The sequence below is a fragment of the Liolophura sinensis genome, chromosome 8 (genome assembly GCF_032854445.1).
Source record: "Liolophura sinensis isolate JHLJ2023 chromosome 8, CUHK_Ljap_v2, whole genome shotgun sequence".
In the NCBI taxonomy this organism is placed as follows: domain Eukaryota; kingdom Metazoa; phylum Mollusca; class Polyplacophora; order Chitonida; family Chitonidae; genus Liolophura; species Liolophura sinensis.
Genome location: NC_088302.1, coordinates 30,033,204 through 30,050,965, shown reverse-complemented (window position 1 = coordinate 30,050,965; position 17,762 = coordinate 30,033,204). Strand labels below are relative to the sequence as shown.

Below are 17,762 nucleotides of genomic sequence, written 5' to 3'. Positions count from 1 at the left end.
CAGAAATGTTGCACTTACACGACGGTGACCATCATTATGGTGGGAGGAAACCCACAACCATCCGCAGTTTTCCGACAGACTTTCCCACGTACCACTGTTATCTCTATATACATACCATTACGATATAGTAGCCTAAAGCTTTACACTATATTCTACCTTTTCGAAAGTGCACTGTTGACTTACATTCCCAGCTTTACACTATTGTCTATATTCCGAACCTTATACAATATAATTTTCATACACTGCTTTACACTATTGTTTGTGTTAACTCCCTTAAAATATAGTATATAACATAACTTCTGATTAACATGTACATTCTTATCTCAGCTCAACTGCCTCCTCAGTCTGTTACCCTGATTCTTTCCAGCTTTACACTACGTTATACATTCTCATTTTAACACTATAGTCTATACTTTCCCAGCTCCACAATATTGCTTGTAATTTTAACAGTGTTTCACGTAAAGACTTCCACGAACGCACAGTTGCGCAAGCTTCAGTGATCAATTAAGCCATGGAAATGTGGGAAATTTGTTGGAGATTTGAAGTGACAGTGAGATGTCAGAGTATGTTTCATCTACGACAGAAAACCATTTGGGTGCACGCTACAGCCGAACACTCATATATATTTTCTTTTCATCTTGCCAAATGAATGTAACGGAAGATTAGAGAGACGCATCACCCTGATAGGAATGTCAGCTGTGTGTGCTATACAGATTCACCTTGTGTGAAACTCCAGACCCGCAAAATCCTTCTGCAGGCTACCGGTTTAATTGGAATGTGTGCTTCGTTCACATTCAAAACGTCCACTGCCTAACGTCTGCATTGCGTGTAACCGTGGAGGACGGCACGATTATCTGTTAGCAGTATCAGTCTGCAGATAGTGCCTAGCTGTTTCTCTTCGGGTCAGCGTGTATGGATGTATAATATGTATAATATTGCGTTAACAACAACAACATTCTTCCTGGAAGGCTGTGCATATAGCTGGAGACCTATTTGAAGATTGCACAAGATCTGGACTGGACAAAACATTTGCCATGTTTTTCGGATATTCGAGGTCATTTTATTATAGCGAAAAGAAATCACTTTGCAGATTTACAAAGTCAATAGCAGAAAAGTACAAGGACATGAACTTGGTCATTAATTTAGTGTCGGAAGTATAACGGAAGGCAAACCTTGTATTGAAAGAAGCTATATAAGCTCTCGCCAGCCACCCTTATACTGGTGATTGATCGATGTAGCCTACACGTCCATAGGTCTACCGAATTGCTCCGAGTCCGAGCACAATAACGGCATCACAGTCTCTCCGCTGGGCCGACAGGCTGCCAAAAGCCGAGGGACTTTCTCAGCTGAGATCTCCGCAGTCTTCCGGGGAGGTGCCTCGGGGTATGGCAACCACATGCCCGCCACAGCATCCGTATACACTACAACCTCCGGGGGAAAATTCTGCCATACATTATTTATACGAGTCTCTTCTTATTCGATGAGGCGCTATATAGATCTGCTGTTAGCGTTTTGAGTTTTAAAGGCTTACAAGGAATTGTCCACAACAAGCTGTTTTTTGTATGTAGAGACCGAAGATAGAGATGGAGGTGCTAATCTGGCTGACTCTTGTTGGGTAAGTATGAACTTACATGTACCTATTGATAAGGGGGTTAAATTGTACATCCCCAGCGGCTTTGTGTATACCTCTGAGACGATGTGCGTGCAAAGCCAACAATAAGCTCTGTACAGACAGTATAGCCAGAAAAGACATGCTGGTCAACTAGTAAATAGCATTTAGTATTGGTGCAGGTCATTAGAATCAAACAGTTACTAAAGACAGTTGATTTTGTCATAATGATAAGTATGATTTGGCATAGGCATATGAATATAACCTTTTTTCAGTGGCATTTAAAAGTTGAATTGAATAACATAACAAATATATGGATTACAACTTCGATTTATGCAGTGAACGTTTCGATATAGGCACTAATATCGTCATCAAGCGTTAGCAATTGTTCAAGGATATACTTGATAACGGTGTTATAGTAGGCCCTACCTATGCCGAAACGTCGCTCACTGAATAAATCGAAGTTGTGATCCATATATTTGTTACGTCATCTATATATACACACACGTCACGGTATATGAGAATGCCGGCAAGTGGATACTTGGTACAACTGCTGCCATTGCTGGAATAATCGAACAAATTAACAAGCATTTTGTATGAAATATACAGTCCTTTGAAAAGGCAAATTGAACTATTAGAAACTCTATTTCTGTTAGAAAGAAATCTAAAGTGTGAGAAGTAAATATTCATGTATGTTTTGCTGTATTAGTCTAAGATTTTCACATGTTACAAGTAACAAACTACTACTCATAAGACACCGTGAAGGAGACATTGTTTAACCCAATATTAAAATGAAACACTTCGTCATTCTGTTTAGAGTACAAGCCGTTGGATTATGTACTCGACAAATTATTCATATTTATCGAACGTGAATTTCTAACCTGGATTGTTCTCTGTGTATGTCCCATGTCATATTAAGAACCTTGCAACAGGCATGATTGATTTACAATTAGTAACTTTAGGGACCGAAGTAGAGGCGATATCTATTTGATATACTGTAATATATAGGCATGTATACGTAGATCTGTTAAAGAAACGGTATGTGTTCAATGATAATAACTGAAAATATGTATGTTGAAAAATAATCATGTACAAAATTTAGAAGGTTTCATTGAAAAATCTTCCTGTATTAGTTACCCTTCCAAAGTAACAGTTACGCAATTTGGAAGAAGAAAAAACAATCCATTTTCAACGGTCTTTTCAAGTATGCTAATTGAGCGCATGTAGTAAGGGCACATGTTGCTCGGGACAGAAAATCGCACAGCATAAGGTTACAGCAGTATGTGTAGCCCAAGCCCAGAAGAGATGCCATGCGTAACGACGAGCTGAAGGTATGCAAATAAAATGAAAAAGCGGTGAGGCAAAGAGAACCTTCCGTTCAGTTGAAAGTTATTGAAATCGTAGATTGTGAAACAGCTAACCCCCCGGAGTGTTAGAAAACGTCAGCCTGTAACATATGGGAAGCCGTTTCGGTACTTATTATCTATAATTACACATATGTGAAAAAAGAAATGTACATGTACAAAATGAGTTTGTATATATGTACATATATTTGTACGTTTCAGTGCGTATTGATATACATGTGGAATATATATTTACTGTACATCGCACATATGTACAGCATAAAGATTTATTAAACATACATGTATCTACAACTCTTTCATGCATCTTTTCTGTGGAAATTTTATGTAAACATGTTTTTTATAAATTGTTTTTGTTTTCCACACAAAGTTCTATATAATATGTACACCTGCGTTTTGAATATATACAAAAGAGCTGTGTGCTCTGTGTGGAATTCTTTGTCATAGTAACGGATTTTCTGGTCTAGTTAGAGTATCAGAGCTTAAATGCCAACTTGGCCTGTACCAAATATAACCGTTATCTTGCAAATAATGGCCCGACAAATTGGCAATGATAAAAGTTGACGCTCTACAGTAGCCCTGCTGTTTGACAACTCCCTGCTCATGAGGGAACATTCGCTCGTCGGCAATGAGCAAAAGTTTTTCCACGCGTAAGTATGTGCTTTCTAGTAGAAATGTACTTAAAACATCGACACAGCGAGGCATATGGAAGGTGATAAAACTCAAGGCATAAACTGTTAGCAGTGTGTGCTCTGCCTTCGTTATCACATTGATCCTCCTGGGTGGCGCCTTTAGGCATACAGTATGTACAGACATCTGTATATTTGTACAAAAGAAAAGCACATGTACGTGCAACACTTTTGCACAAATTTATAATTAGAGAAATAAATACCGGCACAATTTGCCATCCGCTCGCAGGTAAAGCATAAAAACATAACATACATGTATAAATACGCTCGTATCTCAGACCGCAGGCGCCACAAAAGGACCGAGAAGCCAGAGGATCAATGTGATAATGAAGGCAGAGCACATACTGCTAACAGTTTATACCTTGAGTTTTATCACCTTCCATGTGCCTTGTTGTGTCGATGTTTTAAGTACATTTCTACTCGAAAACCACTTCACATATTTACGCGCAGAAAAACTTTTCCAGATTGCAGACGAGCGAATGTTCCCTCATGAGCAGGTAGTCGTCAAACAGCAGGGCTACTGTACAGCGTCAAGCTTTATCATTGTCAATTCGTCGGGCCATTATTGGTAAGATAACGGCTATATTTGGTACTGGCTAAATTGACATTTAAGCTCTGATACTTTAACCAGGCCAGAAAATCCGTTAGTATGACAAAGAATTGTACAAGCACTTTTGTACATATGTAAAACGTAGGTGTACACATTATATAGAGCTTTTGCGTGGATATCTTTTTCAGATATAGATATCCGTAGATATTGTACGGCTAAAGGTTTAGGTTTGTTTGTACATACAGTTTGGGTATGCGTATATTTTAGAAGAAGTGTGTAAATCTTGGGTAAAATAATTTTTATTGACACATACATGTATATGTTCAACAGATTTCCACGTGTCGTTCAAGGATAATGTTCACCATTTTATGTCACTTTAATACTAAATAATCACATGTGCGTAATTAAAAGTTAATTAGAAATACCCTCTTGAAATTATGATATCTACAGTTTTTTTTTTTTTTTATTGAAGACGGGTGAAGCCTGGCGGGGCGCGATTCGCGACACAAGGACGGCGCAAATCACGCTCCAAAGATACTGCCCTCGCCATGCGCCACAAGGGCCGCGACACGAGGACGGTATCATTTGCCCGTGATTTGCGTAGTTCTGGTTTCGCGAGTCGCGCCCCGAGAGGCATGGGGCAAGATGTCCTCTTCCGGCATAGTTTATGTCTCCATCTAATCATCTTCACAGATAAGTTAACTCATGTTTAGTTGGCCCTATGGCAACCGGAGAATTCACTCGCCATTTGCTATTTATTTATTTATGTTACTTGATTGGTGTTTAAAGTCCTACTCAAGAATTTTTCTCTTGCACAGTTTAATGGCGTGGAGAAAACCCGAGAGCCAGAATAAACCACTGACCTTTGGCAAGTAACTGTCAAACTGTATCAAGATGTGACGCACAAATGTTTGTGATATTGTTAGAAGGCAATGTGAGATAGTTTGTTGCGACCAGGGCAGTGAGAGTCAGGCATTATCGATGATTGCCTGTTGGCGGTTAAGTTTTAACTCACAACACGTGTGTCATAGAATTTGAAAGACACTTACTTAGTATTACACAGTAACGGTTAACAATTCAAATGTTAGAAGCCATGTGTTAACGAGTAACAGAAACTGTGAAATGGTGTTGTTATGCCTCTCCATCGCCAGCTGAACAATGGCTTGATACCATGTGACAGCGTATATATATTTATTCATGACTTCCAGGTGAACAATGCCATGATCATGAATAGGGTGCATAGGACATACAATCTGCCTGAGTAACACAATGTATACATGTACCTGGACTATATATACACAATAGCAGGCGGTGTGGGAGAAAAGCCGATGGTAAATTCCCATCAACATACTTGTCTGTATAACTTAAGTGTTTTCATTGTTATACATGTACATGTAAGTGTAACAGTATGACAGCTTCATCGAAGACAATAAATAAGCTGCGAGGATGAGGGGATTTTCTTTGTGTGCACATGCACACAATGGTCTTTCTGACTAATTTGTGTACCAGCTGCGCACTGTAATTAGTTTCAAGCAGTCTTCATGCGATCATTTTCTAGTAGTATTCCTTCAAAGATCAGCATTGTAATACTCCTTTAAAAGATCAGCATAGTAATACTCTTTCAAAGATCAGCACAATAATACTCCTTCAAAGATCAGCATAGTAATACTCCTTCAAAGATCAGCATGATAATATACATACACTGGTCAGCATGGTAATACTCCTTCAAAGGTCAGCATCGTAATGCCTATACAAAGATCAGCATAGTAATACTCCTCCAAAGGTCAGCATGGTAATATACATACACTGGTCAGCATGGTAATACTCCTTCAAAGGTCAGCATCGTAATGCCCATACAAAGATCAGCATAGTAATACTCCTCCAAAGGTCAGCATGGTAATATACATACACTGGTCAGCATGGTAATACTCCTTCAAAGGTCAGCATCGTACATTGATACACATACAGTGATTAGCATTAATACTCTTATAAAAATCAACATTGTAATACTCAAAGAAATGTCAGTACTGTGACACCCATACAGTGTTATTTATGTATTTATTTGACTTGTTTCACATATGTATGAAAGCCAGATGAGGAAATCTCTCCGCGCGGTGGCACGACGAAGGTGCAAATCGCGCGCGAATGGTACCGTTCTCGTGCAGCGGCCCGCGACCAGCGAACGATTCCGTTCGCGCGCGATTTGCACCGTCCTCGAGTCGCGGACCGTCCTCATCCGTCTTCCATACGTATGTGTCGAAGGCCAATATTGTGAGAGTAGGGAATCAGGCAGAGCCCAGTGGAACTCACAAGGACAGCGTTTGATGAGAGATAATGTTAAGTGTTAACACCTATACAAAGTAAATACTTTAATTCTCATACAACATCAGCAGTGTATTACCTGAGATATGGCTTTAGTGGCTATAGTTTAAGGTAAAATATTCCCTGTATATTAAACTTACTAGTAAACAGGCGTAATCTTAGATATATATCATGTAACCCACAAACACTGGTTCCCATTCCAATTTTTCTAAATGAGCAGCCATCGATGGAAAATGGATCCAGACTTAAGTCGATACTTAACCCAGAAACTGTACATGATCGAAGTCCTGGTAAATTAGTGTGAACGTTATTGCAGTTTCAGAAATATTTATTAAACACGGACACTTCGCTTTAATTAGAAAAAAATGTTGACAACGCGGAAATTGGATATGGATCACACAATTCATCCTGTAATGTTTTAGAGCTGTAATATTGTCGTTCCTGAAGGAATGAATAATGTCGCCCTTAGCAATGATACGCTGTGATGATTTATAAATGAAGACCGTCTTTTCTGAGTGACGGGTCATGCATAAAAGGAATGGTGTCGTCTTGAAAAAAAAAATGGCCTGAGCGCATGATGTATTATGTACTGAACTAAAGAAATCTTGCTCTCTGAGAATTTGGATAGGGGGAACAAAAGCCAGTCCGGCCAGGCGATTTGCAAAGGAACGTGTGACAACACAAAGTGGATATGAAGTTGAATGGTTGATGACCCCAAGAGTGTAATTTGACCATGTCTGGTGACCAGTAATACTTCTATTTACAGAGTAACGTCTATAAAGTTCTATAAAATGAGTACGGTACGTGTTATAGTACTTACCTTCTTGTGCCAGAAGAATGACCAGGCAGTCAAACCTATATAAAGTGCATACGTGTGTACATTTCAGGCCACAACATTCTGAATGCCATTCAACCTGGAACCGTGCATGACATAACAAATTACCGTCATCTTGCTCGGTACACCAAGTTACCGTTACATAGTAACGGATCAGCCATCTTGGTTGGTACACCAAGTTACGGTTATATAGTAACGGGTCAGCTATCTTGCTCGGTAGACCGAGTGACACTTATATAGTAAAGGGTCAGCCATCTTGGTTGGTACATCAAGTTACGCTTATATAGTAAAGGGTCAGCCATCTTGGTTGGCACACCATGTTACGGTTATATAGTAACGGGTCAGCCATCTTGCTCGCTACACCGAGTTACTGTTATACAGTAACGGGTCAGCCATCTTGCTTGGTACACCAAGTTACCGTTATACAGTAACGGCTGAGCCATCTTGCTTGGTACACCAAGTTACCGCCATATGGTAAAGGGTCAGCCATGGACGAATAAAGGATATTCTATGTTGGCTTTAGCTACCGCGAAACAGCTGGTGTCCCTGCCGTTTCCAGGGTAAACTTTACCCAGACTGGCGGTCGTCTATTATCACATTCAAACTTAAGCACAACCGTGCTGTTTATTATATGTCATCAACCATACCCAACTATAATTTCAGTTGTCGCCAGGTTACAATTAGTATAGCTGATCAATAAATCAATCGATGCCTCAAACTGTCTCTTTATGTGGCTGCATTGGGATGCACAATCAACATATATCCCACGATGAAGCGTAAGTGTAAAGTTCTAAAACATACCTAACATGGAGATACATGTAGAGGGCCTAGTGAAAATCTGTTTACCTGGCATGGCGTGTGCGCCTGATGCTGGAGGGAGCAAGCTGCATATTGTTGTTATATAAATTGTTCACAGAACCAGTTCTGTTTACAAATTATTGATAAAATCATTTCAGCGTATATTTCTGCTGTTTTATTGCAATTCTCTCACATACTCCCCGGTAACCCATGAACTTGAAATGGAATACATTTATTTGCAATTAGTCAAACCGTATCAAAACGATTGAACTAAATACCCCAAATTCAGGTGCTTTAATAAAGTATTATTAATATTTCATAACAGCCTATTAAAGTATTGTTTCAAGCCGTGCCCTTAGAAGTTGTAATGGTTATGTATTTCTGCCTTACACAAGATGAAATGGACTAGTGTGATTACTTTTTGTATCAACAAAACACAATAACATACTGCGGGAAATAAACAACATTGTATAGGAATTGCCAAGATAACCAGCTCATGCGCGGAAGATAAGCCCTCTTCATCATTAAAATCTGTTAGAAAAAATAGTCTGGCCCCAGAGCAAACTATGGTGGTCTCCATTTATTTATTTGATTGGTGTTTAACGCCGTACTCAAAAATATTTCACTTATTTGACGGCGGCCAGCATTATGGTTGGAGGAAACCGGGCAGAGCTCGAGGGAAGCCCACGACCATCTGCAGATTGCTGAGAGACTGGTGGTCTCCAGATAACAGTCACGACTCACAAAACTCTGCTTGAACAAAATGTATGACCGGACTTGTGGTTAGTGTAACCCACTCTGTGTGAACTACTTGTATGCAGTCTGCTAATGGAGTTTCAAACTTCTTATCAACTACGCATGTGTAAAACGTCTATAGCAGTTTCCCAGCAACTAAATTCATAGGAAAACCGAAAAATAATCCGAAATTTCAGAATTTCTGTATTGTATTTCTCATTCTGAGAAAATCATAGTAAATGTACATGTAAACCTTGTATTTTTTGTTGGGTAACCTGAAATTGAATAAAACGGTTTAATTTGTTCAGGATTTGCATTATGTTGGTAGGTCCGATTTGTCTATATGATTTCATTATGACAGATATTAATATGTGAAGGATTGCCCTGAAAGCTCAACACATTTACTGTGCACCGGTACTCCCTTGGTAACATTACTACAATCAATTAACGCCGATAAACTGGCGGACAGTTTCCCTACAAATTCAAAAATGGATCAGAAAGAGCACCTCAGCGCCTTATATTCTCTTCTCGGTTGGGGGTTGAGGGTGGGGAGAATTGTCAGCCTGAAAACTTTTAGAAAATCGGTAGTAAAAATGCTGCTAAGCCTGGCTTCCAGTCGAGCATCTATGGAAGTACATGAGGTATGATAACAGCATGCAGGACATACTCCGTCATGCCTGAAATACTGCTGTCAAAAACAGCTCAGCTCAACATTCTCACACCCTCCGGAACCGAGGTGGCCTATTCGCGTGTACAACACTGTCAGGTACAACAATATGGCCTCCTCAGTACTATATTAACAATGTAAGTTCTTTTGCTTGTTTTGATTCAAAGCTGTGTCAGCCATTAACAGGAATAATTTGCTCATTTTTTTAAAGAACGGCCTTTTATCGTAAACTGATATTGTTTACCATTATACACTTTAGTCTTCCTTCGTGGTATAACCTGACAGAGCGTGCTATACTGCACACCTGTACATCGTGTATATAGTGACCTTCTCTCTTGTGTTTAACAAACTCATTATAAAGATATATATCTCTTAGCACTTCTGTTGCATATGACTACATTTGCATTTTCTCCTGTCACGTACTGACATCATCTCTGACAAAACAGTAGTGTTCGGTTGAACGCGATTTTAAACCCTCCACGCGAACCAACAAACTCATGCGAACAGCTGTTACACTCGCATCTCCCGCATGGCTCAGGCCTCAGAGCACATCTGTATAATAATAAAGACTTTCATACCTATCCGCTGGACTAAACGAGATATATAGGCAATGTCATCTGCTGAAGCACATCTGGTATATAGATTCTTCCCCTTGGGACGGACGAGTCGTGTCTCTTAACTAGATGTTTCATTATTGCTGGACCGCCAGGGCCAAGTATGCATTGGAGTGTCCAGGGACATGCCTTGGACATTGGGACACCTCTCAAACCCCTCATCCTTAATAGTGCCCAAGTCTAGCAGGGGTTAGCCAGCCACGTTCTCATCCTTGACCTCAGCGTATAGATCACCAGTTATTAGATTAAGCGTAGACAAATCGTGTTAGTAAAGGCTTGCTCACCTCAGACATGTTGCAGTGTTTTGGAACATTGAAGACCAATAACCCTTAACCAACCTGTATTTGTTATAAAGACATTAGCATAGCAATCGACGCGGTTAAAGGGCATTATCTCTGCAGCAAAAGCTTCCCTAATGTCATTGATTAGAGCTACAATGCACAGAATTCGGTCAGTGGCTCGCACGCAGCAAGGAAGGATGTTCTATCGCCGCCTCGTCTTCACTGCCATCGGGCCTGTGTTATCGTGAAACCTGGAGATCCACTATCACGAGTGGTATACTGATAACCCGAAAAGCGAAAGAGAACGTACGCTTCATCTTGCATGACGGCTCAATATTTCGGCATTTATTTCATCATCATCAGGACAGCACCTTTGTTATCTGGCTGGAGATAAGACTGCACCATCTTCAGTGACTGGTTATCTGAGTTTGTATATTATTAATGCTGCTCTTACTGAAGCAGCAGGACTCCTGCACGGTACGTTGTCTTGAGGAAAGCCTCCTTTGTGGTTACAGCTTATCCCCAGCGCAGTTTTCCGCACATGCATTATTAAATGTCATTGTTTGGACTAGATTGCCGTCCAACAGAGACCAGGCTGTCTGAATCCTGATGAGATTGAAACCAAACTGTAAGATGGAATAGTCAACCTGGCCTTCAGTCGGACGTGAAAAATTACATTCGAAAACTGCCATGTGTTACAGGGACGTCAAAGCCCTATCGTAAGTTTGGATTCTGTTAGGAAGGCCGCATACTGAACCGGAATACAAAGAGTTACCTCAGTGAAAGGACATTGGCCTTACATGACCGCTAGGCTTGGAAATAATCGCTAGTATAGCTTAATGTTACAGACTGGCTGGATACGGTATCACCGAGCATTACCAAGGACATCATCGGGGCAGAGAGACTTAAAGCGACTTCAATTCGTAGACGAAAATCGACTGCAACTTCAAGGCTTATAAAGCTATCAAACGAAAGGAAACATCCATTTCAAACTTTTCCAAAGAGTTTATAGCTATGACCACGATCTGGTGGATAACATTGGCATCTGGGTAAGTGGTATGGTTTATCGACTGTACATTCTAGATCGTATTCTGATAGAGAATATGTATAGACCTACATGTATCAATTACTGTGTGTTATATACCTGGTAACCCTGTTCGTTTCTCATTAAGCTATTACAGAGTAGCATGTTAATAGGTTCGTGAAACAGGATTGCTGTCATTGTATATGAAGTTTGGCAGGAATATCGCTCGAGGCAGATTTTCAGCTCCAGGTAGTGCTAATACATTAGTTGTGAGAACTTGACGGCTTCTGTATGTGTCAGCTGCCAGTGTGTTATGACTTTGTGTACTTATGGCCCTCTTTGAAGACTGATGCCTACTGACAGGTTTATTGGCAGTTACTCTGGCATTGAGCCTTAATAGGTAACTAGTTAACATAGTGCACATGTTAATACCTGGCAAACACTGGGATGTAGGTACATATAATTCGGTTATATAATCAGCTATTACTGTATGTCATAAAATATTGAAGTAAATTATTACATGGGAAGAACTGCCAGCAACCTGTGGATGGTAGTTGGCTTCCCTCGGGCTCTGCCGAGTTTTCTTCCACAATAATGCTGGCGGTCTGGTATCGTGGGAATTAGTTTTTCTTTTTTCGTTTTGCTGGAGTGCCAAGCATAATGGCAGCACCGGCTGTGTCGCCTGTAACTGACTGAGCGTAAAAAACGGTCTTAAGAGCAGTTAAAGTCTTTTTATTCCGCAGCACAATGACTCGGCTCGATGAAGCTCATGATGTACCTGCGTACGGCTATGTTACATAGTTACTCCCCCTGTTGTTTGCTTGTCAAACATGTATACACAAACATGTGACCATTTACAGAAAACATGGAAGATGAACTGCATTCCCCTTGTTAATACCATTTGTTATGTCCTATACAATTAGCGCACATGTATACGTAGCCTATTGTCAATCTGTGTGCTCACTGATTCGAATATATATTTCGCAGACATAAGTCATATTCTATTTATACTCTGTTACCTTCATTTATTTTCTACTGAAGATGTTTCACAAATGAAGCATGTTGACAATCAATTGCTTTTGAAACATTCACCTTATATCTACTTTTTTATTCTTTTTTTTTAATCTGAGGTTAATTGCATTCTTCTCGATAGATGAAGACATCTGTAAAATCTGTTTTGTGTGAACTCCTTTAAATATTTGCATATCAATCGCTAAGGACAGTCTTGTGGCGAGGTGTATACTGTTTCGTTAGCCTTGTGATTGCGTATTGAAACAAGGACATCAAAGCCCAGGTATAGCGTGTAAGCTTGTGTCACCAACTCCACCCCACCAACTCCAATCACCCCTATTCCATCAACCCCAATCACCCTTATTCCCACCTAACCCCCTCACCCCTATTCCCATCAACCCCAATCACCCCTATCCCCACCAACCCCTATCACCCTTATTCCGCAGACATAAGTCATATTCTATTTATACTATTCCCACCCCTATTCCCAACAACCCAAATCACCCCTATTCCTACCAACCCCAATCGCCCCTATTCCCATCAACCCCAATCATCCCTATTCCCATCAACCCCAATCACACCTATTCCCACCAACCCCTATCACCCTTATTCCCACCAACCCAAATCACCCCTATTCCCACCAACCCCAATCACCCTATTCCCACCAACCCCAATCACCCCTATTCCCACCAATCCAATCTCCCCTATTCACATCAACCCCAATCACACCTATTCCCACCAACCCCAATCACCCCTATTCCCACCAATCCAATCTCCCCTATTCCCATCAACCCCAATCACCCCTATTCCCACCAACCTCAATCACCCTATTCCCACCAACCCCAATCACACCTATTCCCGCCAACCCCAATCACCCCTGTTACATTGTGACACAAATTTTTCAGCACAACAAAGTTTGTCATAAACCAAACAGTGGCAGCTGAGATATGAAGCAGCAGCAGCGTATGGTGTTTCATAACACCTCTACAATCTGTTAAATAAATATTCCTGGTGGAAAAATGGTAAAGAATCTATACGAAATTAGACTAGTGTTATTTCAAGGTCAACAGTTTTTGGTGAAAGAAACGGAATGTACGGATCTCCTTCACTTCAGTGTATACACGTTCAGATGTACGCGCAAAGATTTATTTATTTATTTGATTGGTGTTTTACGCCGTAATCAAAAATGTTTCACTTATAAGACGGCAACCAGCATTATGGTGGGAGGAAACTACGCGCAAAGCGTAAAAGGCTAGAATATCACCTACAGAGTAAGATTTGTACTTTGAATGATTGCAAGTTTTAACATGAGAAGTTAACTGGATTAAGGATAATATTTGCAAGAATAAGGAAATGGCTGTATACACTTGCCTGTTATTTCAAGAGCAGGGAGGAGGTTACCTTTTAAACTTACTGTACCCGGAAAATTGGTTCACTCCATTTCTCGAATAGGGTATTTTCTTGAATCTCTGCTTCCAATTATCGGAGGGCCTTGGTGACAAGAAGTGGTCGATGGCTACCTCTTGTGTGGTCTTACACGAAGGCCGCTTGCCTATTACCACCCATATTTCGCATGTCACACGTGGCAAAGTTGGTGGGTAAATTGTCAAAACTCAGTGGTTTAAGCTGGGCACTGTACGGCTTTCACCCCCATTAAACTGACGGTCATCGAATATGTGTACATATGTAATCTACTTGATTTATAAAAATAAATAAATAAATAAATGGATATCATTTCAAGAAACACAGTAAGATTTGCCTGTACAGCATACTGCGCGTAAGCCTGAATGTATCTTACAGTATCATACATACGGGTTGACTTCATTACACGGATTATCTATCGATCATCATGATAGATAAAATACTCAAGATTATCTTTTTATGCATCGCATGTACGTCAAGGAAGGAATCCAAAAGAAAACACCAACTGTTTCTCGGTTAGTGTTGTAAGAGATGAAAGTCACCGTTGAGTTATGACACCGACAGCTGTTGCACGAACCCTTTACCAAGGTCGGGTATTTTGCACTCTCATTTCGCAATGCAAATATTAGCGTCAATTTTCCAGGAATAAATCGCTTTCTGTTGGTTCTTTGAAGTATCACTGCTGTACAAACAAACCTTAGTGCTTTTGTTTTCCCTTTAAACAACCGTTTTAGCTGTTCAAGGCCGCAGTGTTAATGAGATTGGTTCAGCTAATGGTGAACGTGGGCAAAGCGTTATGCTATTTAAGTCAACGTGATTGCATATATATATGTTCAAAGATAGGCAAGAATGAAATACAATCACATATCAAGGTTTCGTTCCTCACATGGCGCACTCGGCACTGACTACGCCCATACACGTAATTACCCATGGTGAAGTAATCCTCGCATGACGATACGCGCGTGCGTTTACTGAAGCGGCAACCAAATTTGCCCAGAACAAAGCATATCTCTAAATTTTGAAAATCTCTCCGAGAAGGAATGGGATCACAAAAATGGCTTTTTTACTCTCGGAGTTACACTCGTTTCATTCTAAGGGCTAGGGACCGGTTTCATGAAGCGTATTTAGAGTTAAAGTGAAAGACAGCATCTGACTAATGATTATGTTCATTAAAAGACTACCATTCAAAGTATCTTAAACCGGCATTAAATATTTTTTAATTTTTTTTTCAACCAAGTAAAAGTTTAGCAAAAGCTCGTCTTGTCACAGCTTCAGCGCGTCTCCATTATCGAAAGCAAGGTGACGCCAGATTAAAGTTTTGGACTTTGGCGACGAAGGACCAAGTTATAAATAGCTTTCTCAGAAAATGGACATACTCGAAGGAAATTTCTTCTACTGCTTGACCTGTTCACAAAGTAGGTCTAACATATCATTTATACAGTTTACGAGTAGCCTGCAAATGCACGGTCAAATTCTTGGTTCAGGTCGTGACCTCCGAAGGGATTGTGCCGCTTGCGGTAATTCTGACCCTATTATATGTTTACAAAATTACAGTAGGGTTGCTGTACATCAGGATTCATACTCATTTCTGACAGAAATGGAACTAAATCAAAGCACCACTGAGGTTTAAGCACGGTGTTTCAATAATTTTACTGTATTTTATAAAAAAAACATACAAAAAACCACCCTTGTATGCGAGAAAGACAATGTCAAAAATTAAATTCTTCGGTTGTAAAAACTTGAGATTAATTTTAAGCGTTGTCCGATGAGATCCCTAATGAATTTTTCACTGACTTTTATTTGTTATTTATCAACTGCATGCTGACTAAACGCCAACATGAACGACAAAAAATGCATTTGCATAATTTGAACAGCGTGTCTAAGTAGTCCCTTCGGTTACACGTAAATAAATCGTTGTAAATGATCTCAAAACCATGATTTATGCAGTAGTGTCACGTCATGGAGTGAGTGGGTGAAGGCTACGCCCGCCGCGCAGTCTGATAGCAACATGTTTGAATGCAAAAAATTCTCAAGATGTCTGCCTCGATTCACACCAGCCATTTGAGCAGGATTGTCATTTTGTTCCACATGTTATTGAATTCAATCTCATTAAAATAATAAAGTATGATACTTTTTAGAAAGCTTGAGTATCCTGCTTTCGGCTGGAATATGTTTTAGCCAGGTGCTGTCTTGTCCTTTCAGCTAAGTGCACTTTATGTCTCTACAACATGTGTTGTCATGGTAGGTCAGAGATTACTTAACTAAGTGTGCTTCACGAAACTAGAACACGGCTATTTGTACAATTTTGTGACCTATCGTCCGTTCGCATGTAATCATCATTTGGAAGTTCATCCACTTACCACACAATTCTTGACACTGAAGGTGAAACGTTTTGGACTACACTTCGATGTGGGTCTCACAGTCATAAATTACAATGGTGGCACACATAAAGGTCCTGAAAATTAAAAATGGTTTTCAGCAATACAAATGCATACTATTTACAATTTAACGTTCTTTAATCGATGAGTCGCTCATGCAAAATATCGATTTTATTTTGCTTTTGTTAATACCATGGCTTCAGCGTCTCACTCTTTGTCTCGTTTGCATTTCAGGCTGTTGTCCGTTGTAACGGTGGCTGGTTCAAAAAACACCACTCTGGAGGAATTATTTGATCGGTTGTTCAACACATCCTCTTACAACCCTGGAGTGAGGCCCACGGCTAACGACGGTGAGTCTGTAAATATATAAATAACAAAAACACGCGTCTAAGGGCAGTATTTTGTTTCATCGAGATATCAGATTGATATAGAAAACATGAATTTATTACAGTGACGGATCATGCAGCCACAAAGCCTTTTCAAGATTTAAGGAATATAGGTTTTATCTACAAGCCGATAAGTTTGAAGGCAGTTTTCGTTGAAAAGATAGGTTATGCCATTATTGTCTAATTTGCATACACAAGCTTTCGACACTCAACACTGTAATACATGAATCCAATATATCCAATGTCCAACCACCCCTTCTTGTGACAACAGTACTTTTCATTCCATTCCTGGTGAAAGCAATTGACGTCACAGAAAGAATGAACATTTGTAACCAATGTGTAGGACATCAGGTTGACCTATTTCAACAACACGGCTTATGATTGGTCAGTTTCGTTTTCTTGGTTTCGGGAAGGTCTGTTCATTGAGTTCACAACAATATATCTGTGGAGTGAGGGCGATTGGATGAACAGTTGTAGAGAAAAATGAAGGACAGATATACATATATTCCTTCCTTGCAAGTGTTATATATCCATAAAATAAAAAGACGTATTCGATTTTTTTTGTGTCCCACTCCTTTCATCTCTTGCTTGCTTTTCATCTCTTGCTTGCTTTATTTTATAAAAGTTTTGTTTTATAGATGTGTATATGTAGTTTTATTAACGACAAGTAAATTTTGAAACAAGGCTTGCAAAAATATTTTAATCCAACGAAGGAACTATTTAACATGGGGTGTATTTCCCGATTTTTATCTTAAAGGTGATTAACAAATACTGTTTACACATTCTAGCATCATATGAAACAAAAAATGGTTTTGTCCGTGTCCATCAAGAGGTTATTATGGAGTTTGCAACATCCATGAAAAGTGTAGTCCAAAAAGTTTCACCTTGAGATTATCCATTGAGACTTCGCTGGACGTATTATCTTATCCCTCCTAAGGAGTGCGATTCCTTGACATTTATATATCTTGTGGGAAATTTGCCGGTGTGGGGAAGGAGAAAGGGATTTTAACACAAAACGCTGACACGAGCGCTGCTGTTACCGTCAAGTGGTAATGGTACACTTATAGCCAGCGTTAATGG

General features: G+C 39.9%; 1 protein-coding gene across 2 annotated transcripts in view; it reads left to right on the top strand.

Annotated features, from left to right (window-relative positions):
- Window positions 1-1,498: 1,498 nt before the first annotated feature.
- Window positions 1,499-17,762, top strand: part of LOC135472618 (glycine receptor subunit alpha-2-like) — a 33,393-nt gene continuing 17,129 nt past the window's right edge. Inside the window, exons 1-2 of one of the 2 annotated variants that reach the window (XM_064752206.1) lie at window positions 1,499-1,615; window positions 16,531-16,646. In XM_064752206.1, the coding sequence (XP_064608276.1) occupies window positions 1,584-1,615; window positions 16,531-16,646 (148 nt within the window). In that variant the 5' untranslated portion in view covers window positions 1,499-1,583. Of the gene's footprint in view, window positions 1,616-10,751; window positions 11,511-16,530; window positions 16,647-17,762 lie in introns of those variants that run through there. The other variant, XM_064752204.1, reaches the window with a different exon arrangement.